This window comes from Dromaius novaehollandiae, chromosome Z (assembly GCF_036370855.1).
Source record: "Dromaius novaehollandiae isolate bDroNov1 chromosome Z, bDroNov1.hap1, whole genome shotgun sequence".
Classification (NCBI taxonomy): Eukaryota; Metazoa; Chordata; class Aves; order Casuariiformes; family Dromaiidae; genus Dromaius; species Dromaius novaehollandiae.
The window spans coordinates 65,224,496-65,244,861 of NC_088132.1; the positions used below are offsets into that span (position 1 = coordinate 65,224,496).

Here is a 20,366-nt window from a genome sequence, read left to right on the forward strand (position 1 = left end):
CCTAGCAGCAGGTTGCCGAGGGAGGCTGTGAAGCCTCCATCCCTGGAGGTTTTTAAGACCCCATCTAAAAAATCCTGAACAACCTGGTCTGCATCCAGTGTGGACCCTGCTTTCAGCAGGAGGGTGGCCTGGAGACCATCTGCAGCCCTTTCTAGCCTGAACAAGTCTGTGATGCTAAGTTAGTACCAACAACCTGAGGAGATTTTGCTGTTGTATGCTGGAGAGCAGAAAAACGTCCACTTTGTAACTCTCCCTGTGCACCATTTCTTGTGCTCAGGTGGAGCTGCCACACACCCACCTAGGCGAGCGCGGGGACGGCCACCGAAGCCACGACAAAGGCCGTGGACATGGGAGAACTGCCGCACGCTGCAGCGTGAGCAAAACCCGGTAACTGGAAGAACATCACACGCCAGCGCTTGCGAGCTCCTCACGAGCTGCGTGAGGTTCGGGGCCGCCTGGGCCGCAGCCCCGCGGGGCACCGCGAGGGACAAGGCCCAAGACGCCCGGCACCCACGAGGCGCCCACGGGCCGGCTGCGAGGGGGCAACGCTGGCGGGGGAGGCTGGGCAGCCCCTCGCCTGGAAAACCATCAACTTCCCCAGACTTCACAGCGCACTGCGCCCGTTGGGCCGCGCGGGAGCGCAAGGGCTGGCGGCGGGGCCGGGGCCGGGGCCGGGGCCGGGGCCGCGCCATGGCGGTGTTTCCGGCGCGGGGCTGCGCGGCGCCGTGCGCGGGGGGCGGGCGGCCCGGGGGAGCCGGCCCGCGCCGCTGAGAGGCTCCCGGCGCCGCTCCCCAGGGCCGCGCCCCGCCCCCGGCCCGGCCCCAGCGCCGCCGCCGGTGGTGCCCGCTCGGGCCGCGGCTCCGGCCCCGCCGTGGCAGCGGCATGGCCGGCGGGCGGGGGGGCGGCCTGCGCGCCGCCCTGCTGCTGCTGCTGCTCGCCGCCGGCCAGCCGGCGCTCGCAGGTAGGGCTGCCCGCCGGGCGCTGCCGTGGCGGCCGGGAGCCTCCGGCCTCCGACCGGCACCTGCGCGGCGCGGGAGCGGCCGGCGGGGCCGAGGCGCGGTCGGCGGGGGGAGGCGGCAGCCGGCGGCCCGAGGCTGCCGGAGCGGGCGCGGGGTCGCCGCGGGGTGGGCGCCCGCCGCCGGGGGCGCTGGGGGCGGAGCGGGGCGGCCGCAGCAGGGCGCTCTGCCGTCGCCTTTGCAGCCCCGCGCGGCACGAGCGAGTGGCTGCAGCTGCCTTTTTTTTCAGAAATGCGGAGTGGCCCGTCCGTTTGCGTTGCACTCTGACTGTGTTTTCCCAGGATTAAAAGAGTAGTTAGTTGGGAGCGAACTCCTAACATTGAATTTTAGCTTTAAACATAATTCTCTCTTCTTCAGAAACTTATAAAGGCTCCTTTGGTAGTTTAATCAATTTCAACAAACACGATTTCGGCTACGGATGCAATCCGCCCGTCTTCTCTTTCCGCAGGAGAGTCGCGGCGCCTGTGCGGAGCGCTGCGCGGTGCTCTCGCAGGTCTTGCCGAGCAGAAAGCGCCCGCGCAGGGCGGGGGTGATTTTTTTGATTGCTCATGGAAATAGCTCACAGCTGTCATGCCGTGGAGATCTGACTGCCCCTGAAATTGCTCTAGTAATAGTAGTAGTGTTGTAAATGTCATGGTCTGAGGGTCTTGTCGTTGCTTTTGCTGGCAGTGACGTTAGGCCCCCCCCCTCCCCCCATGCTGTTCTGACAATCTGAAGTGGAGGAGCCACTTCTTGCTTTCCTGTTGCAATACCCTCTCCTCCGTCCCAGGCAGCGCAAGGCAAAGCCGGAGCCTGAGGGTGCAGCTCCAGGCCGTGCCGCGGCGGGAATCAGCAGCGCAGCCTGTGGGCTCGGGGGGACCCAGGTGCCGCAGCGCAGCGCTCTGGCTGAGTTGCCTGCGAGCCACACTCCGCTCTCCCGTGCGGGCTGGCATCCCGACCCGGCCGGCTGCCGAAGAGTCAGCCCTGGCGTCTGCCTCCACTTTCTGCTACGGCTGTGGTCATACCCCGAGACAGAGAGGTCCTGCTCCCGAAATCTTATAGTGGCATGGAGAACCAGTCAGGCTGGAAGGGCGGGGGGGAAGGCACTAGCAGCTTTTTATAGGCAGTGAACTGAAATTTAGGTGATAAATGATTTTTTTCCAACTCTTAGTAAGTTTCTTTGGCAGAACAAGACGTGAATGTTGGCTTTATTCATTTGATATTTAGTTTTTTAACCACAGGACTATCTTTTCTCTGGAACTGTGGTGTGTAAAGCATTTGTAGATTCAACACAAGGATATTCCTCAGTGTGTACGTTTTAAGTGAGTGTTAAATGCTTGCAAATTCACTTAATGTTTGTTTTACCCATAAGATAACATACATCTTACAAAGAATGGATTAACCCAGAAAATTCACTTTTGAATAAAGGTTATGTTAGCCTTAAAGGGTGTTACGGACAAATCTGGCAACCCTGGTTTCCACCTCCATTCTTCCTGTGCCCCCTATGTGCTATCATCTGCTACCAGCATGGAGGACAGGAAAGTACTAATATGAAAGTGGTATTTTTTTCATTACGAACTGCCTTATTTTGGGTCTGTGTTTCCCCTCTGTCATTCTGCTGCATTGTGTCTGGTCTTTATCCTTGTAGCAAAGCATAGCTGGCTGAACTCTTCTTTTATGAAGTGTCTGCACTTGGTTTTGGAGAGTGGAGTTTTTGAGGTGTGATCTGGGTCTGGGTTCTGGGAAGAGGCATTTCCAATGGTACCCCCCAACAGGCAGTTGTGTTGTAATGGCAATTCCTTCTACTGTCTCTATGAGATTTAGAAAAACTGTGATTTCTATCACTGATGTATTATAAACCTTATATAAACCTTCCTAAAAGTTCCAACAAAGTATTAGTCATATAAGAATATGACTAGAAGAATATACTTTTGCGTGAAAGAATTTTTGCTATAGGAAAACTTCATGTAACAAACCCTTTTTTAATCTTCAGGGCCATCTTCATATCATCTTTTTTTGTACCAGTTGGAGAAGCTTATTTCAGGGGTTTGAATATAAATTAGTCATTTTTAAAGGACGAGTAATCATATAATAGTTTTAGAGCCCAATATTTATTTCTCTAAAACATTTTGTGTATATTCTGAATTTAAGACTCTCCTATAGGCACAACTATGGTTTCAGTTATGCTACTGGCAGCTTCAGGGTGGAAGAAGGGAATGCAACTACATACAGAAATATATGTGCAGATCACAACATTTTTGAATAGGTATTTGAAATCTGTAAAAGAGCTTTGGCTCTGTTGTTCTGATAAATGGTTCCAGCTAAGTATCTCAGCACAAAAAAAAAAAAGAGTGCTAAAGCTGCAGACTGGGAGCAGGAGCAGTATTTGCGGACCACGCTGTGGAATGCACTTGGGAGAGGCCTGGCGTCCCTCCGGATGAGGGGTGCAGGAGGTGGAGCCGGGGGACCTGGGTGCACAGCTCTGTTATCTGGAAGCACCTGGAGAAGCAGGTGCAGCCCTGAATTAGTAGGGGAGTGTTGGTTTGTTTCTGTGGGCTGTCTTTAAGCACGTGTCTGTAGTACAGACTATGAGCGTGTGTGATAATTGCAAATGTATTGTTTAATCTCCTCCTGACCTTTTTCTGGCAGAGCTTTCAAAGCTTCTTACATTAGGTACATGGAATTAGGTTCTCTTTTTCACTTAAGTTCTCACCCTTCCTAATCTGGCTCACTTGTACTATGCAATCAGAATAAACAAGGCATCTAAAAGTTATTAATACCACAGCAACTTATTTATATTGGTATTAATAGGCTCCAAACACTTACTTCCATCACTCAAACCCTATCCCAAGGGAGAATCTTACTATTACATTTTATGTTGGAGGTTGCATGCTCTTTTTTCCATAGTTTATGAGAACAAAGCTGGGACCTGCATGTCGTACAGCTAGCACTTCAGCCTGCAGCTCAAGATACCTGATATTTATCACCTCTGTTGTTATAATCCTACAGTTCAGTACAAAAAAGAAAGCTTTAAGGCCTGTGCTCATGTGCCCTTCTGCTCTGTGGAATGGGTGCTGCTGCTGTCCATCCTCCTGCTCTCTAGTTCCTTTGTATTTTTTACTCTCAATTATTTCATCTTAGTTACAGCAGAAGCTCTTTGGGACTAAAGCCATCTCTTACTGTTTGCCTACAAGTGCATGGAGGCACTTAATGGTGCTTCACGCTATACTTTAATGTATCCTGAAAGTATTTTTTACTATGTGGAAACCCGCCTTCGTTTTGAGACTCCACGGCCCCTCTGCCTCTCCCTGAAGGACCCTGAAAGACTCGGCAGTACAAAAGAAGTGCATCAGCACCCGAATGCAAGTAACTGTTCTGGGTTTTGAGAGGGGAGGAACGTAGCAGGGCACAAAGCTATGCCGCTTCAGGTTCCCTGCAGCCTGGAAGTGAGCTCTTCCCGCGTGTGCTTAGCCTTAACGTGAGCAGGCGTGGGGAGGGCAGTGAGGTCCGCCCTCCAGAAGGAGAGGGCACACCTTTCTCACGAAGCACAGGGAGAAACCGGGTGTGCTCTTAGCCATAGCTTCTGCTTAAACAGCTGCAAGAGTAGAGAGCCAAGAACAAACCTCGCTTCGTTAACAGACGTCTGGGAAAACACTGTCATTCTGGAGGATAGGTGCTGATTTGAGCTGTCTGTTGTGGTTGTGTTCTGCTGCCTTCATATTTTCGTGAATGAGCTGTAGGTGACAAATCTTTAAGGCCCAGATCCCAGCCGGACAGTGGGAACCTTTTAGTCCAAACAGCTAAAATGGATGTCCTAGCCATAATGCAGGCATGGAAACCAGTACTTCACCAGTCTCAACTGGTATCATATGTTTGTTGCACTTTGCCCGAGTTTGCTGTTAGGACAGAACCTCCACTTTGACTTCACATTTTCCTCATAGGAAGATATGTAACTTTGTTTTCTTGAAGGGATGTCTCACAGTTGGGATGTCCTGGGAGAGGTGTGTGTAAAACGTCTGGCAGAATGGGGACCCCCTCCATGTCTGGACCTCTTAAGTACTGGTGCAGCACACCACGGAGTAGGTGATCAGACAGTAGGCTAAAAACTGCTGAAAGGTGATTTTTTTCCTTGTTTTTAATCATGCTTTACAGCCAACCTGTAAAACTCACTGATACAGAGTATTACTGAGGCCACAGCAAGGACTGTGGGTTTTATCTGAGGAGTTCGTATTGCACAGAATTGACTCCTCCTGTCTTCACAGTGGACTTTCGTTGTTGGCAAATAAGCCAACATCATCTTCTGGGATGGCAATGCTGAAGTCTGGAGAGGATCCTGACTAAAATACCCAAGCTATGTTAGACTAAATCCTTTGCTTTTTTGATTTTATCTTTAATCACTAGATAGTGTAATAGATTGCATGACTTGTTTTACACAGAGTTTAAAAAAAAAAAGTAATGTATAGTTAATTTCAGACTGTGTAGAAAGTTACCAGGCTACATGGGAATAATTTATCTGAGCAACAGTTATTCTGTGGCCTAATTCTGGCATTTATTCTAATGTCGAACATAGAAAATCAGTATCTTGGTTATTGACATGTTTTTTGTCTGCATCAGAAAGATTCAACATTTCTGAATACACTCTGTTTTTACTTGTACTATAGGCTTATGGCCAGAACATTGTTATAACATTATTTTATCCTTAAAGGGGTCTGACACTGATACCTGCTGACCATTTTGAAGACAAAAACATTGGTCAAATGCTCTGCTAGGTGGGAAGTAAGTCTTAGTTTTTGCGAGGGGTGTGTTTTTTTCTTCTTCTGCCTGAAGAATAAATGTTGTATTTGAAGTTTTTCATATGAAAAGGTGGATACTAGGGGGTAGGGAAGGGATATAGTATAATTTTTCTCTTGTTCTGTCTTTCACCTGGCATGAATGTAAAAGCCTTTCTGGGTTACAGGTCCAGGCACAGTGGGGAAATATTTTTCCATCTGGCTTTCTTTGGGAACACGGTGAAAAAAAGATCTAAGGAAGGTTTGAGATGTGCAGAGCTTTGGCTGTTTCCTGCCCAGAGTGGAGACCAAAAGGACCTGAGCAGACATGAAGTCTGCATTAAATTTCTTCCAACTTAGAAGTGAGCATGGAATTGTGATTCCAAGATATCCTCCTTACAATCCCTGTGCATTGCCAAGAAGACGCTAAATCTAGTCTGAAGTGAGAAATACTGGTGAAAAAAAAAATCTGTCCTTTCAGTCAAAACTTTAGCTTTGATTTTGTTCTTGATGTGTGTGCATAGCTTCTGATAACTGTGCGGTGAGTCTGAGTTTGGTTTCTTGTAGATACATTTCTGGGGTTGTTAGTTTTGGAATTAGAGAGCAGACAGGGCTTTTATTGCTTTGGATTTTGGATAGAGAAAGCAAGAAAAAGATTATCTGAAGTGTAGCTGTTTATTGGTTTTGGTGATATTTTTAATAGCAGAGAACAAATGCTGATCATGAACTGTAAGTTATATATGAACTTTGTAACATGCTGGCAAAAAAAGCTAGTATGTACAATTAGATCTTGTATCTACAGTCCCAAAAGAGCAAGAGTTGCTCAGTTGCCCTACAGCTAAAATAGTCAGATACTCAGTTATGTTGTCTAGATTTTAAATAAGTATTCCATTATTCGATCTTTAATTGCTGTATGTGTATAAATCTCCATATATGAATGTATAGCAGGATGGGTAAATTTTAATGTAACATTCTTAAATATTTCCTTAGAAAGCCTCAGGAAATAGAGTCTGAAAATATTCCTTAGAGGTGGACTGGGATACCTGAATGAAGGGATAAAATGCCAGTCCAATGCTATTGCTAGATGGTAGGCTGGAGAATACTTTGCTTTGAGATTCTGAGGACTTTTGTTGTGTCTGGCCTGACTTCTTGTGATTGCATTTAAGAAGGATGTAGTGCACAGAGCTGGTCAGCAATATTCAGTAAAATTGCTTGAAAAAAAATTTTCAAAACTTAAACTTTACATTTAAATATGATCTGTTCTGATGGAAATGTTAGGAAAGATTTAGAGACCCAATGTGCAATTTCTAACCAGAGTAGGGATGGGCTCAAAGGGAGGAGAGAGAGAGAGATGGGAATCACAAATCAGCCAGTAATTCAGGTTGGACAGATCTTTAAATTGGCATCCCAAGTGATTGGGCCTTGAGGTTTTGTGTGTGCATATGTCCATGCAGGGAAATTCTTGCTTTCTAGTTGTCCTAGACCTAACTTTTATTCTGAGCTGCTTCCGCACGTCTTTTTCCCGTGAGGCATAGTGCCGTGCTCTGGAACAGACTGCCTGCCCAGGCAATCCAAAGGGATTGCTCCTTAGCTGATGTGCTGAATTCACGTGCTCCAGTAGCGAGGGAGCTTCAAGGCTGGTGGTGCTGGTTGAACTTCACTTACGTTCCTTAATGGATGTGATTCACATCAGATGGTCTGGACAGGGTGTCCCCTTTTCAAACGCTGTGGCACCAGAATAATTTTGAGGTCACTGCTAAAGTGGTTTCAACCAGAACTCATTCTAAAAGAGCCTGCTCTAGAGGAGCTTGGTTCCTTTACTGTAACAACATGCTTCTTAGTTTGGTGGGTGCCCATGCAGAAATCACGGCAAGGCACGGCAGGTGGTCTTGGCCCAAGATCTGATTTAGTACTGGATCAGTGCCTAGGCTGATGTTGGGTTTCCTGCCCCACCTTCAGTGATGGATTCTGACTCCTAAGTGTTTTGTGAAAGGCAAAAACTTTAACCTGTATTTCTTTTTTCTTTTCGAAGAAATTAGGATTGAGTATTAATACTAGACTGTGTCCCAGTGGCACACTGCAAACTATATCTTAACTCTCTGCAACTTCATTTCTCATTATTCTAAATAGCACCTAGTAATCTGTAAATCAGATTAGCTTTTTGCTCAGTGGCTTTCCAAAAAATCCAGTGCCCCGCTCCCCCCAATATTTGAGTCTAATGAAAGTGTGATGTCTTTAAAAGTTATTTTCAAGTTCCACCAGCACTCATTAGTTTTGATGCAGAAATTACCCACTAAAATTTATGGGCTCTGTTACAGTGATCATAATGAAAATTCTGACATTAAGGTCTGTGAAAGCTTTGGATTTTATTTGTTAACTTCTGAGGAACTTCATTGATAAGATGATGGTGAAATCTCATTCTTCCTGATTCCAGAGGGGTGCTAGGGTGTCGTGTAGCAATACCAGCATAACTGCTTCCAGAACCTTAAGACAGGGAGTGGAAGGGTCTGTCTTCACTAGGTCGAACCTTCTTGTACCTATAACCTTATATTGCTGTCCTGATGTTACTACAATGGCTGAAAGGAATGGAGAAGGCCTTTGATTAAGATAGGTTATTTCAGAAGGCTGGGTTATGCTTCCTGTGACTTCCAGGAAGAGCGTTATTGTCTCTGTGCCTGATCTGCTAAGATGGAGGTCAGGGTCTCTTTCTCACCTGTTTTATTAGATCCAAAGCACAATAGTGTAGGGACAATCAATTATCATTTATCTGTATGAGATAAACAGTGACATTGCTAGCCACAGTCATAATATAAATTTACCTTAATATAAAAATAACAAAAATTTAGCTTATTTCCTTGCTCATCAATGAAGTATAATCCTCATTTGTATTGCTTTTTTTTCTCTAGTTCTTTTATTTCAATGCTTTAAAATGGAGGTCTTATTTTCTTTATTACCTGAGCAATAAAAATATGCCCATATAAAACAAACCCCCAAGCAAACAGCATTTGTTCTCTTGCTGTGTAGGTTTTATGGAAGACCTGTAAAGTTATATGAAAGCTGTTTGAGGAAAGTTTCTTTTGTGCTGGAAGTAAATCAATGGAGAAGAATTCCATTCTGTTCAGCTTGGAAATAATTCTTCTGTGCACAGTGGTGATTCTTCCTTTGCAAGAAATATATGTACCTCAGTAATCTGAAAATCTTTCCTCTATTTCTCTGGGTACTTAATATAACACATTATTACCTAGCTTTTGGCTGTAGGGTTTGCAGAAGTCTTATTCCTGGGAAAGCCACCTAGAATTTCTTATGTATCCTAAAGCAAATTTTTAGATACTATTAGTGATCGTTTCACGAAACAGCTGGTTAACAAAGCCCCAGGAGGAAATGAAGCCCTTGACCTGGTACTCTGATACGCAGAATCTGAATTGAAGAGTCACCAGACTGTGTTAGATTCAGCAGAGGGACAGTCAATATAAAGACAGGAACAACTGAACTAAAGAATCCACTCCAGAACTGTGTTAAAATGAGAAAGCTGGCTAAAAATGAAGCCAGAAGGTCCAAATTAAATTTTTAACTGGTGGCATCCTTAAAGGATGCCATCCTGGGAGGTTTGGCAAAAAGAAGCCAGTAAACAAAAGATTGCTAGGAAAAATAACAAAGCATCCTCCAAAACGGTGAAGTTGTGTCCAAACAAAGCTGAAAACACAAGCTCTGGCAGATTTAATGTGAAAATAGGCCAGAAAAAAAAAAAAAAAAAAAAAAGGAAGGTCAAGGATCAGCTAGCTGAAGGAATCAAAGCTAATAGTAAATCCCCCTTAAATACATCAGGAACAGAAACCCTGCAGAGGATCTGTGAAGACAATTGATGAAGTTACCAATATAAAAGAAGCACTCAGAAAGGGCATGGCTACTGTAGAGAAGCTAAATGAATTGGTATCTACTGCATGAGAGAAGATTCCCAAACTGAAATTGCTTTTTGGGGGGCAGGGGGCAGACGGAGGAACGAGAGGGGACTTGGTAGGTAATTTGACTGAAATTGAAATAACTAGGAGAGGTAGAGACAAAATGAATGCTGACAAATTGCAAGGACTGGTAGTAATCAGCAAGGGTCCTGAGAAAACTCAAGGATGAAATAGCTTACTTGCTAAGGGTAGTGTCTGACCTTGCACTTGAAACTTCCTGGGTGCCTGAAGCCTGGAGGGTGGCAAATGTTATGCCAGTGTTTCAAAAAAGATTCTAGAGAAGGTGTGGATGACCAGAGGACTGTAAGCCTGACATCTGAACCAGACGAACTAACAGATATTTTAACAAAGGATAAAAGGCACAGGGATAAATAGGATCTCCTTGGGGAGATTTCTCCAAGGAGAAGTTCTGCCTTGCAGATCTCTTAGAGCTTTTCTGGTGGGATTGGGAAATGTGGATATGGTCTATTTAGATTTCCAAAAGACTTTGAATAAAGTTTCTCATCAAAGGCTTTTGAGCAGCAATTACGTAAGACTGTAGGTCTTTCTATGGATAAATAACAGGCTAAAAGACAGGAAGAGGAGAGTAGGGGTAAATGGTTGATTTTTTGCAAAGGAGGGAAGTTATCAGCAGAGTTCTGCACTCTGTGCTGTTCAATATAGTGATATATGAGGCTGTAAAGTGGGTGAGCAGTCAGATGAGGTAGTTTGCTGATGTTACTGCTTTTCAAGGTAGTAAAGAGAGGAACAGAGTGTGAAGAATTGCAGGAGGCCTATACAGGACAGAGTGACTGGGCAACAAAAGGCCATGTATGAAATTAACAGTGGATAGATTTAAAGAGATGTAGAAGACCACTTAAGACTATAGTCAAGACTACACATCTAAACTGATAGACAGTAAGCTGTCCATTACCACTGGGGAGGAAGGCTGTCCATGATAGAAACTTCCACAAGAGTATCAGCTCAGTGCTCAATAGCAGTCAAGAAAGCAAATGAAATATTAGAAATTATTAGGAAAGGAAAAGGGAACAAAACAGCATCACTGTGCCCCTGTCTGTGTGCATGGTTTAACCATGTGTACTGTTCCAATTCCTTCATGTCAAAAAGGATATGCTAGAAATGGAAAAGGTTCAGAGGGGGCAGCAGGGCTGGTCAGAAATTGCAAGGCTAGGGCTCTTCAGCCTGGAAAAGAGAGGGAGCAGAACATATGAAAGAATGTGTTTTTTCATGCAGTAGGCAGTAGACCTGTGTGCCATCTTCTCAGAGGATGTCACAGATGAAGGTGTATGCATGTGTCCAGAGAGACTAGACAGGTACTTCAGAGAGAAAACTTTTGGCTGTTACAAAATAATGCTGACTGTAACAAGCTCAGGAAAACACATGAAAAATAGTTGGAAACTGGGAAGGTATTAAATATGCTTGTCCTGTTCTTAGGATTCCTTGTGGGAACTATTGGAAATAAACTACTGGGCTATTTACTTTTTGTCCAAACTGATATGGCCATTATGCTCTTACCCAGTTGCTCAGGCTGGAGAGCACTGCTTTCCTTCAGTGTGAAGGAAAGGAGATTTCATCTTTTTTTTCTGATTTAGACCACACTAGATATCTGAGATCTATTTTCATATATATAAATAATTGAGTTGTAACAAATAATGAAGCTGTTATATGTATTTTTTATATTTATTTAGCTACAGATAAGAAGAAGATTTTTTTGTGTGTGTGTGTGTGACTAACCCTCCTGCTTGCTTTCCTTTTTTCATTTTAGTATCATTTTATGGTGATAGTTTTGTGGAGTTGAACATGGCAGAAGCATCCTCTCGAACATCCTTACAGTTGCGGTTTCGAACAAGCAAGCCACATGGACTGCTTTTCCTTGCAGCTGGGAAGAAGGATTATTGTTTGATGGAGCTACGCTCAGGAAATTTACGGGTATGATTTATAGCTATAACAAAAAAGTGCATGTGTGGCCAGTATTGTTTAGTGTTTTTCTTTAAGCTGTTATCTATGATAATTGTCAGAGTTTATGTTTAGAACAAAATGGAAAATTCAGGTAATCTAATTGATAATTCCAGTACTTGGTGTGTATTTCTTACAATGCTGGTTATTAAAGTTGGCCTCTAGAAGCCTATTAGATCTCGAGGGAGTCTTATGATCAAGAGCACTCCATTTAAAACATGAGGTTCATGCTTTGTAAGGACTAAATTTCAGATTTGATGATGTTAGCATCTGAGAAACTGTTTGGATCCAACTAATACTTTCAATCTAAGTTGTTCTTACAACATGATGGTCACTTGGGTTCTTAGAAGTTGTTGGTCCTAGCAGACCTGGAGAATAGTCCATTCCTGCTTCTGCAACTAATCAAGTCAAATTTGTGATAGCAAGTAAACCTATACAAACTTTTAATGTGATTTTATTAAAAAAAGGTATTTGGTAAGTTATATGATTAATAGGAAAATTTATGAAAATTAATAGATTAATTATACCTTAATCTGTGATTGTCAAAAATACAGCTTTGGATTTTGATAGTTAAAATTCTGTCTCTTACAGTTGAGAATTAACTTTGGAGTGGGGGAACAAGTACTGCATTCTCAGCAAAGTTCTCAACTGAATGATTTAGCTTGGCACCTGGTTGAACTACATCATGAACATGATAATGTCACACTGGTAATTGATAAACATGACAGAACTAGTGCAAGAATGCCTGGAATTCTGCATGAACTAAATATTGATCATGGATTCTACATAGGTGGTGCTAGTAAACTTGATGTTCCTTACCTTGATGGAGCACTGCCCAGTTTCCGAGGATGTATTGATGATGTGACATTTAATCAGCTACACATTCTGATGCCCCTGAGACCTTCTCCTGGCTTTAAAAATGTCCGTGAAGTTTCAGTGGGATGCAGTGATGAATTCTTTGCAGGCGAAGATGAACCCATCAGTTTCTTCAGTTCCAGATCTTATGTTTCTTTCCCATTGTGGAACACTGATGAAGAAGGAATTTTGGAGTACACGCTACAGACTTCAACTCCACGTGGCCTGCTGCTTTATCATCCTGGACAAGCAGGAGATTTCATTGCAATGGAAATGGAAGGTGGATTAATTAAGACCTATATTGGAAACCATAAAAGTAGAACGCAGCTTTCCTCTCGTAAGTCAGTCAATGATAGTCATTGGCACTACATTGAACTGAAATTTACTGCAGAATATGTGCAGCTGACACTGGATGAAGAAACTGTGAAAACATCACTGCCTCCCCATGGCAGGTTGCCACTTCTGAAGGGGCCTCTCTTTGTAGGTGGTGTAGATGACAGCACACGATCAGAAGTGGTTAAGTTAGAACTAGCCTCAGTGTCTGGGAAGTATGCCAGAGGAGGGTCCTTCAAAGGTTGCTTGAGAGACCTGAAAGCCAATTCAGAAAAAAAATCATTGAAGAATGTTCTGGTTACAAAGGATATTTCAGCTGGATGTGAAATGGAGAACGCTTTTAATACAAATCCTTCTTTAAAGACAGCAGTAAGGAATCCTACTGTGAAAGCAGCTCCAACATTTGTCATCTCCCGTGAAAGCTCCCCCTCCCTGGGCAAGGAAGATAAAAGTCACCTTTTAGTTCTAAATAACTTGATTGTGCTAGAGGGTGGACAAGCTTCACTCGAATCTAAGCATATTATAGTCAGCTTAGACTTTCAGAAACTAGGGATTCATCAATCAGAAATTCTTTTTGAAATAAAAGAACCACCCAGTCATGGGGACTTGAAATTAGATGTTGAACCAGTGGAGGAGGTGAATGCATTTACAATGCAGGACCTGTGGCAAGGAAAGATTCTTTACGTCCATGATGGCTCTGAGGACACTTACGATTATTTTACTTTCTCCATTTCTACCAGCAGTGAAAAGGTTGTGCCTCCATATTTGCAAGGAAATGAGCAGCATGTGTTTAACGTTACTGTCACTCCAGTAGATGATGCTCCTGAGATCACACTTCCTGAGGGAAACTTACTACTTCTGTTGGAAAACTCAAAGAAACGCTTGACTGGTGAGCTAATAAAAGTTTTAGATAGGGATACAGATCCTGTGAGTCTCAGTCTTTCAGTGCTTGGAAATCTGAATGCAGGTGCAGGATTTTTAGAACATTCAGAACATCCTGGAAGAGCTATTACTACTTTTTCTAATGAGGACTTAAGAAAAGGCAGTATTTTCTTTGTCCACACAGGTGTCAAGAACTCAAGGATTGTTCTGAGGGCGAGTGATGGTGAGAAAGTGAGCAATACTGTTGTATTACGTGTCATGGCAGTTCCTTTGGATTACAAAGTTGTCAACAACTCAGGAATAAAACTACTCCAAGGTGTTACAGCTCTGATCACACCTAGGCATTTGGCAGTTGAGACAAATGCTGTCCTACAGGAGCTGGAGATACGGTATGAGATCACAGAGACACCCCAGTTTGGGGAAGTCCAGAGGCAGCATTCAAGAGGGGAATGGAAGCAAGTCAGCTCTTTTTCTCAACGCTCTGTTCAGCGCGGCCGTGTGAGATACTGTAGCACTTTTAAAGAAATTCAGCTGGAAAATGTTACTGAACAATTTAAATTCAAGGTTAGCATAGGAAACAGAATCAGTGAAGAGTATGTGTTTCCAATCAAAGTGGAATGGTTAAGGTACCGTTTATTGAAACATACTCCTCTAGAAATTGAAAAATCAAAAAAGAAATACTTGAATTCAGATAATCTTTATGCTGTGCTTGTGGATTTAGAAGTACCTGAAGATGAGCTTCGTTTTAAGTTGCTGTCCCTACCAAAGAAAGGACAAATACTGCTTAATGACCAGCCTTTGAAAAAAGATTCAGCCTTTAGCCAGAAAGACATTACTGATCAAAAAGTGGCATACGAATTAATCAGCAGGCATCATGAAGACACCCAGGATTCATTTAGATTCCTCATTTCTACAAAATATCTGGAATCAAGTTTCTATGAATTCAAAGTCAACATCAAATCAGATATTGGAAGCATTATTTTGACTAACAATGGCTTGACTGTTACTGAAGGTGAAGGAGAATTCATAACAAGCACAGAATTGTTTGTGCAAACGCTGGATAATAAAACTTTCCAATATAAAGTTATAAAGTTTCCTAAGCATGGGAAATTAAAACTCATTAATTTTTCAGGTTCGTTTGAGAGTAGCAATAATCTCACCACTTTCACTAACAAAGATATAGTTGATAAGCACCTTATGTATGTGCATGATGACTCTGAGACAGTTTTTGATGAATTTCTTGTCAGAGCTTCCAGTGAAGAATCAGAAGAGTGGACGAACTCTGATCCAGAAGTAAGAGCTTTGTCAGTAGAAATTAGCTTCAATATTTCTGTCCAGCTGAAGAATGATGAGAAACCAGTACGTGTAGTTGATAAAGTATTTGACGTAGTGAAAAATGGGCAGCGATTATTAACTTTGGCAGATCTCTGCTATCATGATCCTGATTCTGATTTTGATGATGGACAGTTGCTGTATACTAGACGTGGCATTTCCAATGGGGACTTAGTGCTAACAAATGATACCTTTCATAAACTCTATCAGTTCAAACAAGAGGACCTGGAACAAAAGCAAGTCCTGTTTATACACCGTGGTGCAGATTTTGGGCGTTTTGTGCTCTTCGTGACAGACGGCAAGCACTATACATCTTTGCTTCTGGAAGTTAGTGCTGCAGATCCCTATGTTAGGCTGGCAAATAATACAGGCTTGTTGGTTCAGAAAGGAAAAGAGGAAACTATTACAACAGCTAACCTAAGTGCTGTTACAAACCAAGACATTAGAAGTGATCACGAGATTACATATGAGATATTCTCTTTCCCAAAATATGGAAGAATATATGTAAATAATCTGTCGATGGATTCCTTTACTCAAGTTGATCTGATAGAGGGGTGTGTGACGTACAGGCATGATGACAGCAACAACCTTACTGACACATTTAACTTTACAGTCCATGCTAAAGATGTCCATCTGGATGCTGGAGTGCATGTTCGCATATATTTGGAAAGTCATCAGTGGCCACCAAGGATTGTGAACAGTAACAATCTCTTAGTTGAAGAAGGAAAACCAGTTAAAATCAGTAAGGGAAAACTGCAAGTAAGTTAGTGATGTTTGTTTCCCTAACACCTTGTAGTGCCTTTTCTTCCCTGTGCTTACTCAGTCATTGCAGATTCTCTAATCTCTCAGTTCCACAAAACTGTCTTCTCTAACTCTTCCCCTCCCGCTCCCCCAACTAACTTGTCTGTGTGCTAGATGCTTAATTCTGGAGAGGGACTGACACCAGCAAGCTTCCATTGCTAGGAAGGAAAAAGTTATGTTAAAGAGACTGACCAAAGGCTTGGACTGGTCCTTGAGAAAGTTAAGATTTGGAGAAGCTGCACTTGTATATTTGTTTTAGTCATGACAATTTTACGTATTTATGTTAATGTTTCCTTGTTAGTTGAGTTGTTGGGAAACACCAAGAAAGAAAGGATTACATTTCATCCAGTTTGGAGCCAGCCCAGTTAACGGTATCTGAGGATTGGATCCAAAATTTTAAAGACATCAAATGTCATAACCATCAAAAGTCATAAACATTAGGTTGTATCTCTTTGATGAGCACTTTTCTATGTTTTTCGTGTCTAGCTTTACAATAACCACCACAAGGGGCTGCTGCGGCACGTTGTTGTGCAGGCTGCGAAATGCTCGCTTTAGGAACTGGTCTGCAGATCTTAGGCTATTAGTTAATTCCACAGCGTGTTGCTTTTCAAAACTTACAAAACATGTTTGCTGTTACAAAACACTCCCATGCCATGTTGTTTAATAGATATCTATTTAAAGAACTGTATTATACTAGGAATTTGCAGACAGTCCGTGTGACCCAAACAAGGAATGCCAGCTAGTTAGGTAGACAATCTCAGGGTTAGAAGTGGAAGAACTCAAGAGAATTAAAGACTTTATCCTGCTTTTGTTTAAATAATTTTATGGTATGTTTTTAAATTTCAGGTTGTTCACGAAAACAGTTCTCCATCGGAGATTGTGTTCACAGTAAGAGAGCTTCCAGTACATGGATACATTCGGAAGTTTTCATCAGAAAAAAACTATGTCGGTTCTGACCAAAAGCCAGTTTTGACGTTCACACAGCAAGATGTCGATGAGGGCAACGTTCAGTATGTGCAGACAGTTTCTGACCAACTAAATGATCATTTTTCTTTGGACGTGACCAATGGTGTTCGAGCAGTGAGTGGAATAGGGATCTCCGTAGACATCATCCCCAGAGTGATTCCACTGGACGTACAGAACTTCACAGTACTGGAAGGGGGTTCGAAAGCCCTGCTGGAAGACTATCTCAAAATTTCTAGTAGACACTTTGCAGGACTCAGCTGTGAATTTATTTTAATTGAGCAGCCAAAGCATGGGTATCTTGAAAACACTCGTGTTCCTGGAGTAGTGTTAACCAAATTTACCAGAAAACAGGTAAGGTATTTAGAGCCACTTTACAACAGTCATGAGTAGTTCTTTTGTGTGTATTGTTAAACTAATTTTTGTCTGCAGTGCAAGGACGTGGTGGGAGGTAGTAAGATGCGTGAGTTTGGGCTTTATTTTTGGCTTTGTACCAAAGATCTTGCGGCAGTTGCTGTCTGGTCATTTGGGGTGGGCAGACAGGGTGGTTGGTTGTTAGGGCCAGCCACACTTCCATGTGCACCACTGGTCGCATAAAATAGTGTGCCATAATCACAGTAGACTGGTGGGCCACATACACTCAGGCGGAGTTGTTATGCTAGGTACTCTGGAAATCTAAGAAAGATAGGCTGTGGGTATATCTTGAAAAGGTCCAAGTGGATGAAATGGTATGAACTGAACAAGGAGTGGAAACAAACTTTGCTTTTTAGGTCGTATGTTTGCTCACAGACAGCCAATATGTGTAATTCTCAATCTATTAGCCCCAGGAAACAAAACTGTATGATAAGTCATCATCCAGTAATACTCACCATTTTCAGTTCAGAGTTTCCAGGAAATATAGTGGTAAGTATAGTGGGATTGGATTTTTCATTTTCCCTTCAGGGTGAGGGGGGAGTGCCTAGGTTTGCAACAAGAAAGCAATTTAAGATAGTCTGACGGGAGGAATGGACAGATGAGCTGTCGAATTTGCTGCCATGGAGACAGAATAGAGATAGAGGGACGGATCAGATATGAGTGTAAATAAATTCTTAAAGGTCATAAAAATTTGAGGCAAGAAATCCAGGGTAGGGCCCCAGGGCACTACTAGATAGGAAGTTCTTTTTGGTTTTTGTTTTTTTTTTTCTTTTGAATGTCACCTATTATATTCAGGTCATTATGTTTTTCAGGTTGAACAAGAACTAATATACTATGTTCATGATGACAGTGAGGAACTGACAGACAATTTTACTGTGATAGTAAATAACACAGAACTTTGGAAACAAAGTTTGCCCCAAACTGTATTTGTAACTGTTATTGCAGTAAATGATGAAGCTCCTGTTATAAAAGTTAACAAAATTCTTCAGGTATGTTTGTCATCATCTTAAAATGTTGATTTTTAACCTGATATCATTTAATATACCTCCATTAATGAATATTATGTGTATATCTGGTGGGATATTCAATATACTAGAAGGTGGTCCTGACATTTAGATAAATTATTGTTAATGAAAGGAGGCATTCAGGCATATTCTAGCCATTATAAAGAATGTTTTCTGCTGTTGTAATGTAAAGCAGACTGTAAGTTTATCTAGAGGGCTGAGTGAGCTTTCTTTTAATCTTAAAAATACCCGTGAAGTCTTTTGGGCTGACATTGGGCTTATGGTGGTGGACGGCCAGATACAGAAGCTATTATTCTGTGACTTTGTGAGCTAAAAAAGGACATGCTAACTTCGGTCAAATTTCACCTCTCCCCTCCAAATGCCTGAAGACACTTTAAAGATTGTTAACTGATACTTCTTTTTTCTCTTAATAACCACAGCTAGCTTTTAATCTTCCAATATTGAAAAAAGTCAGGCTTAGTTTCTTCTCACATCTTTTCATGTGGTGTTACTCCTGTCACTTTAGTGCTTTGTCAGATTTCCTTTGTTTTTAGATGACTATTACTTGTGTTCTAGTAGCAGACAGTAACTGGAACCAATTTATTCTGGACACTGTAACCTTATAAACCAAAAAGACAGTCCCCACCTGAAAAGACTTTCACTCTGAGATCTGATGGGTAAGAACCAACTGTGTGACTGTGAAAAGCAGAATGAAATGGTGCAGGTCAGCGGATGCAACCACAGGTTCAGTAAACCAGCTGTGAGGCATCAAGACAGAGAGGACGTTTAGGAATAGATCCAAAAGAAGATAATCAGGATATTGAGAGGCTGCATCATCCCCAGTGCTGCATGATGCAGTTTACAAATTGGTGGCACCTAAAACATACATTGAGTTTTGTATATGTAGTAGTATTTTGCGTAGGGTGAATGTATTGCTGTAGAGATGATCGTAGCCTTGTGTTGTGTATGTAGGCTTTTCACATGAGAAAAGATAGAGTTTTTGAACAGTGGTAATGTAGTGTGCAGCTTCACAGTAATGGCAGGCAACCTGTGATAATCTGCAGATACCCACAACGCAGGACACTGTAGCTGTTAGATCTCTGCCCCATGCAGAGACTGCTGACAGAAGGGCAGACTCTCTTTGCAGGCAGTTGGTGTTAGAGTAAAACCTCTCCTGCTGAAAGTAATTACCGTGGTACTCCATAGACACCAGCCCAGCAGGCAGTAATGATTACCTAGTAGCAGATGAGAGGGATACGTGTCCAGTCAGATTTTTTTTGTCTCCCTTTTGGTGTGTTACTGGCTTTGAATTACAGCCTGTTCACAGAACCGAGGCTGTGCGGTGCAGCACAGCACACCGATTTCTCCAGAATCGCTGTTAAGTCCAGGCTTCCCAAGAACAAGGATAACATGGCTTACCCTAGCAAAGCTGGTCCCCTCCCTGGGCGCGCAGTCTACCTACCCAGAGCCAGGGTGTTGCATTTGCTGTGGTTTTCCTGGTCATGCATAGCTGTTGCTGAGAAATAGGCTTTATTTTTGTATTGAGTGGGTACTAAAATACACACACATAAGTGGGATTCATATGCATACAGAAACAAAGCTGGCAGTCAAGTTACATAGTGTGTGTGTGTGTGTATCTATATATATGTATATAGTATATGTGTAGTCAAGTTTTATACTGGGAGGCATACATCAACATGATCCTTCATCAGAGCAACCTTGCACATCCCTAATAGGTTGGAGAAAATGGATTTTTCTTAGTCCTACTAGACACTGAGATGAACTGAGCATTCCTGTGTAGGATGATACTTGCCGACCCCCATGTTCTAGCCAGGCAGTTTGTCCTCCTCAAGGATACAGCTAGTAGTGAAAGCTGAGTAATAAAATTTTTGTTGCTTTTAAAAATGCAGTAGCTCTTTTAGGCCTTATCTTTGGAAAGGTCAGAAATGTACAAAATATGCAAAAGTGTAAAATCAGGGACCAGTACTGTGAAAACTGAGGTATCTACAGGACATCTCGTTCAAAACACATTATTTTTAAAAAGAAAATGCTTCAATTTTATGCCTTGGATTTTTTTTTTTTTTAAGAAAATACCAAGTTCTG

At 42.6% G+C, this 20,366-nt stretch overlaps 1 protein-coding gene across 4 annotated transcripts in view; it reads left to right on the forward strand.

Annotated features, from left to right (window-relative positions):
* Nucleotides 1-686: 686 nt before the first annotated feature.
* Nucleotides 687-20,366, forward strand: part of LOC112995749 (chondroitin sulfate proteoglycan 4-like) — a 40,924-nt gene continuing 21,244 nt past the window's right edge. Inside the window, exons 1-5 of one of the 4 annotated variants that reach the window (XM_064502428.1) lie at nt 687-961; nt 11,489-11,652; nt 12,271-15,840; nt 16,729-17,199; nt 18,072-18,248. In XM_064502428.1, coding sequence (XP_064358498.1) covers nt 883-961; nt 11,489-11,652; nt 12,271-15,840; nt 16,729-17,199; nt 18,072-18,248 — 4,461 coding nt within the window. In that variant the 5' untranslated portion in view covers nt 687-882. Of the gene's footprint in view, nt 962-5,021; nt 5,112-5,980; nt 6,127-6,196; nt 6,306-11,488; nt 11,653-12,270; nt 15,841-16,728; nt 17,200-18,071; nt 18,249-20,366 lie in introns of those variants that run through there. The other 3 variants (XM_026120928.2, XM_026120925.2, XM_026120927.2) reach the window with 3 other exon arrangements.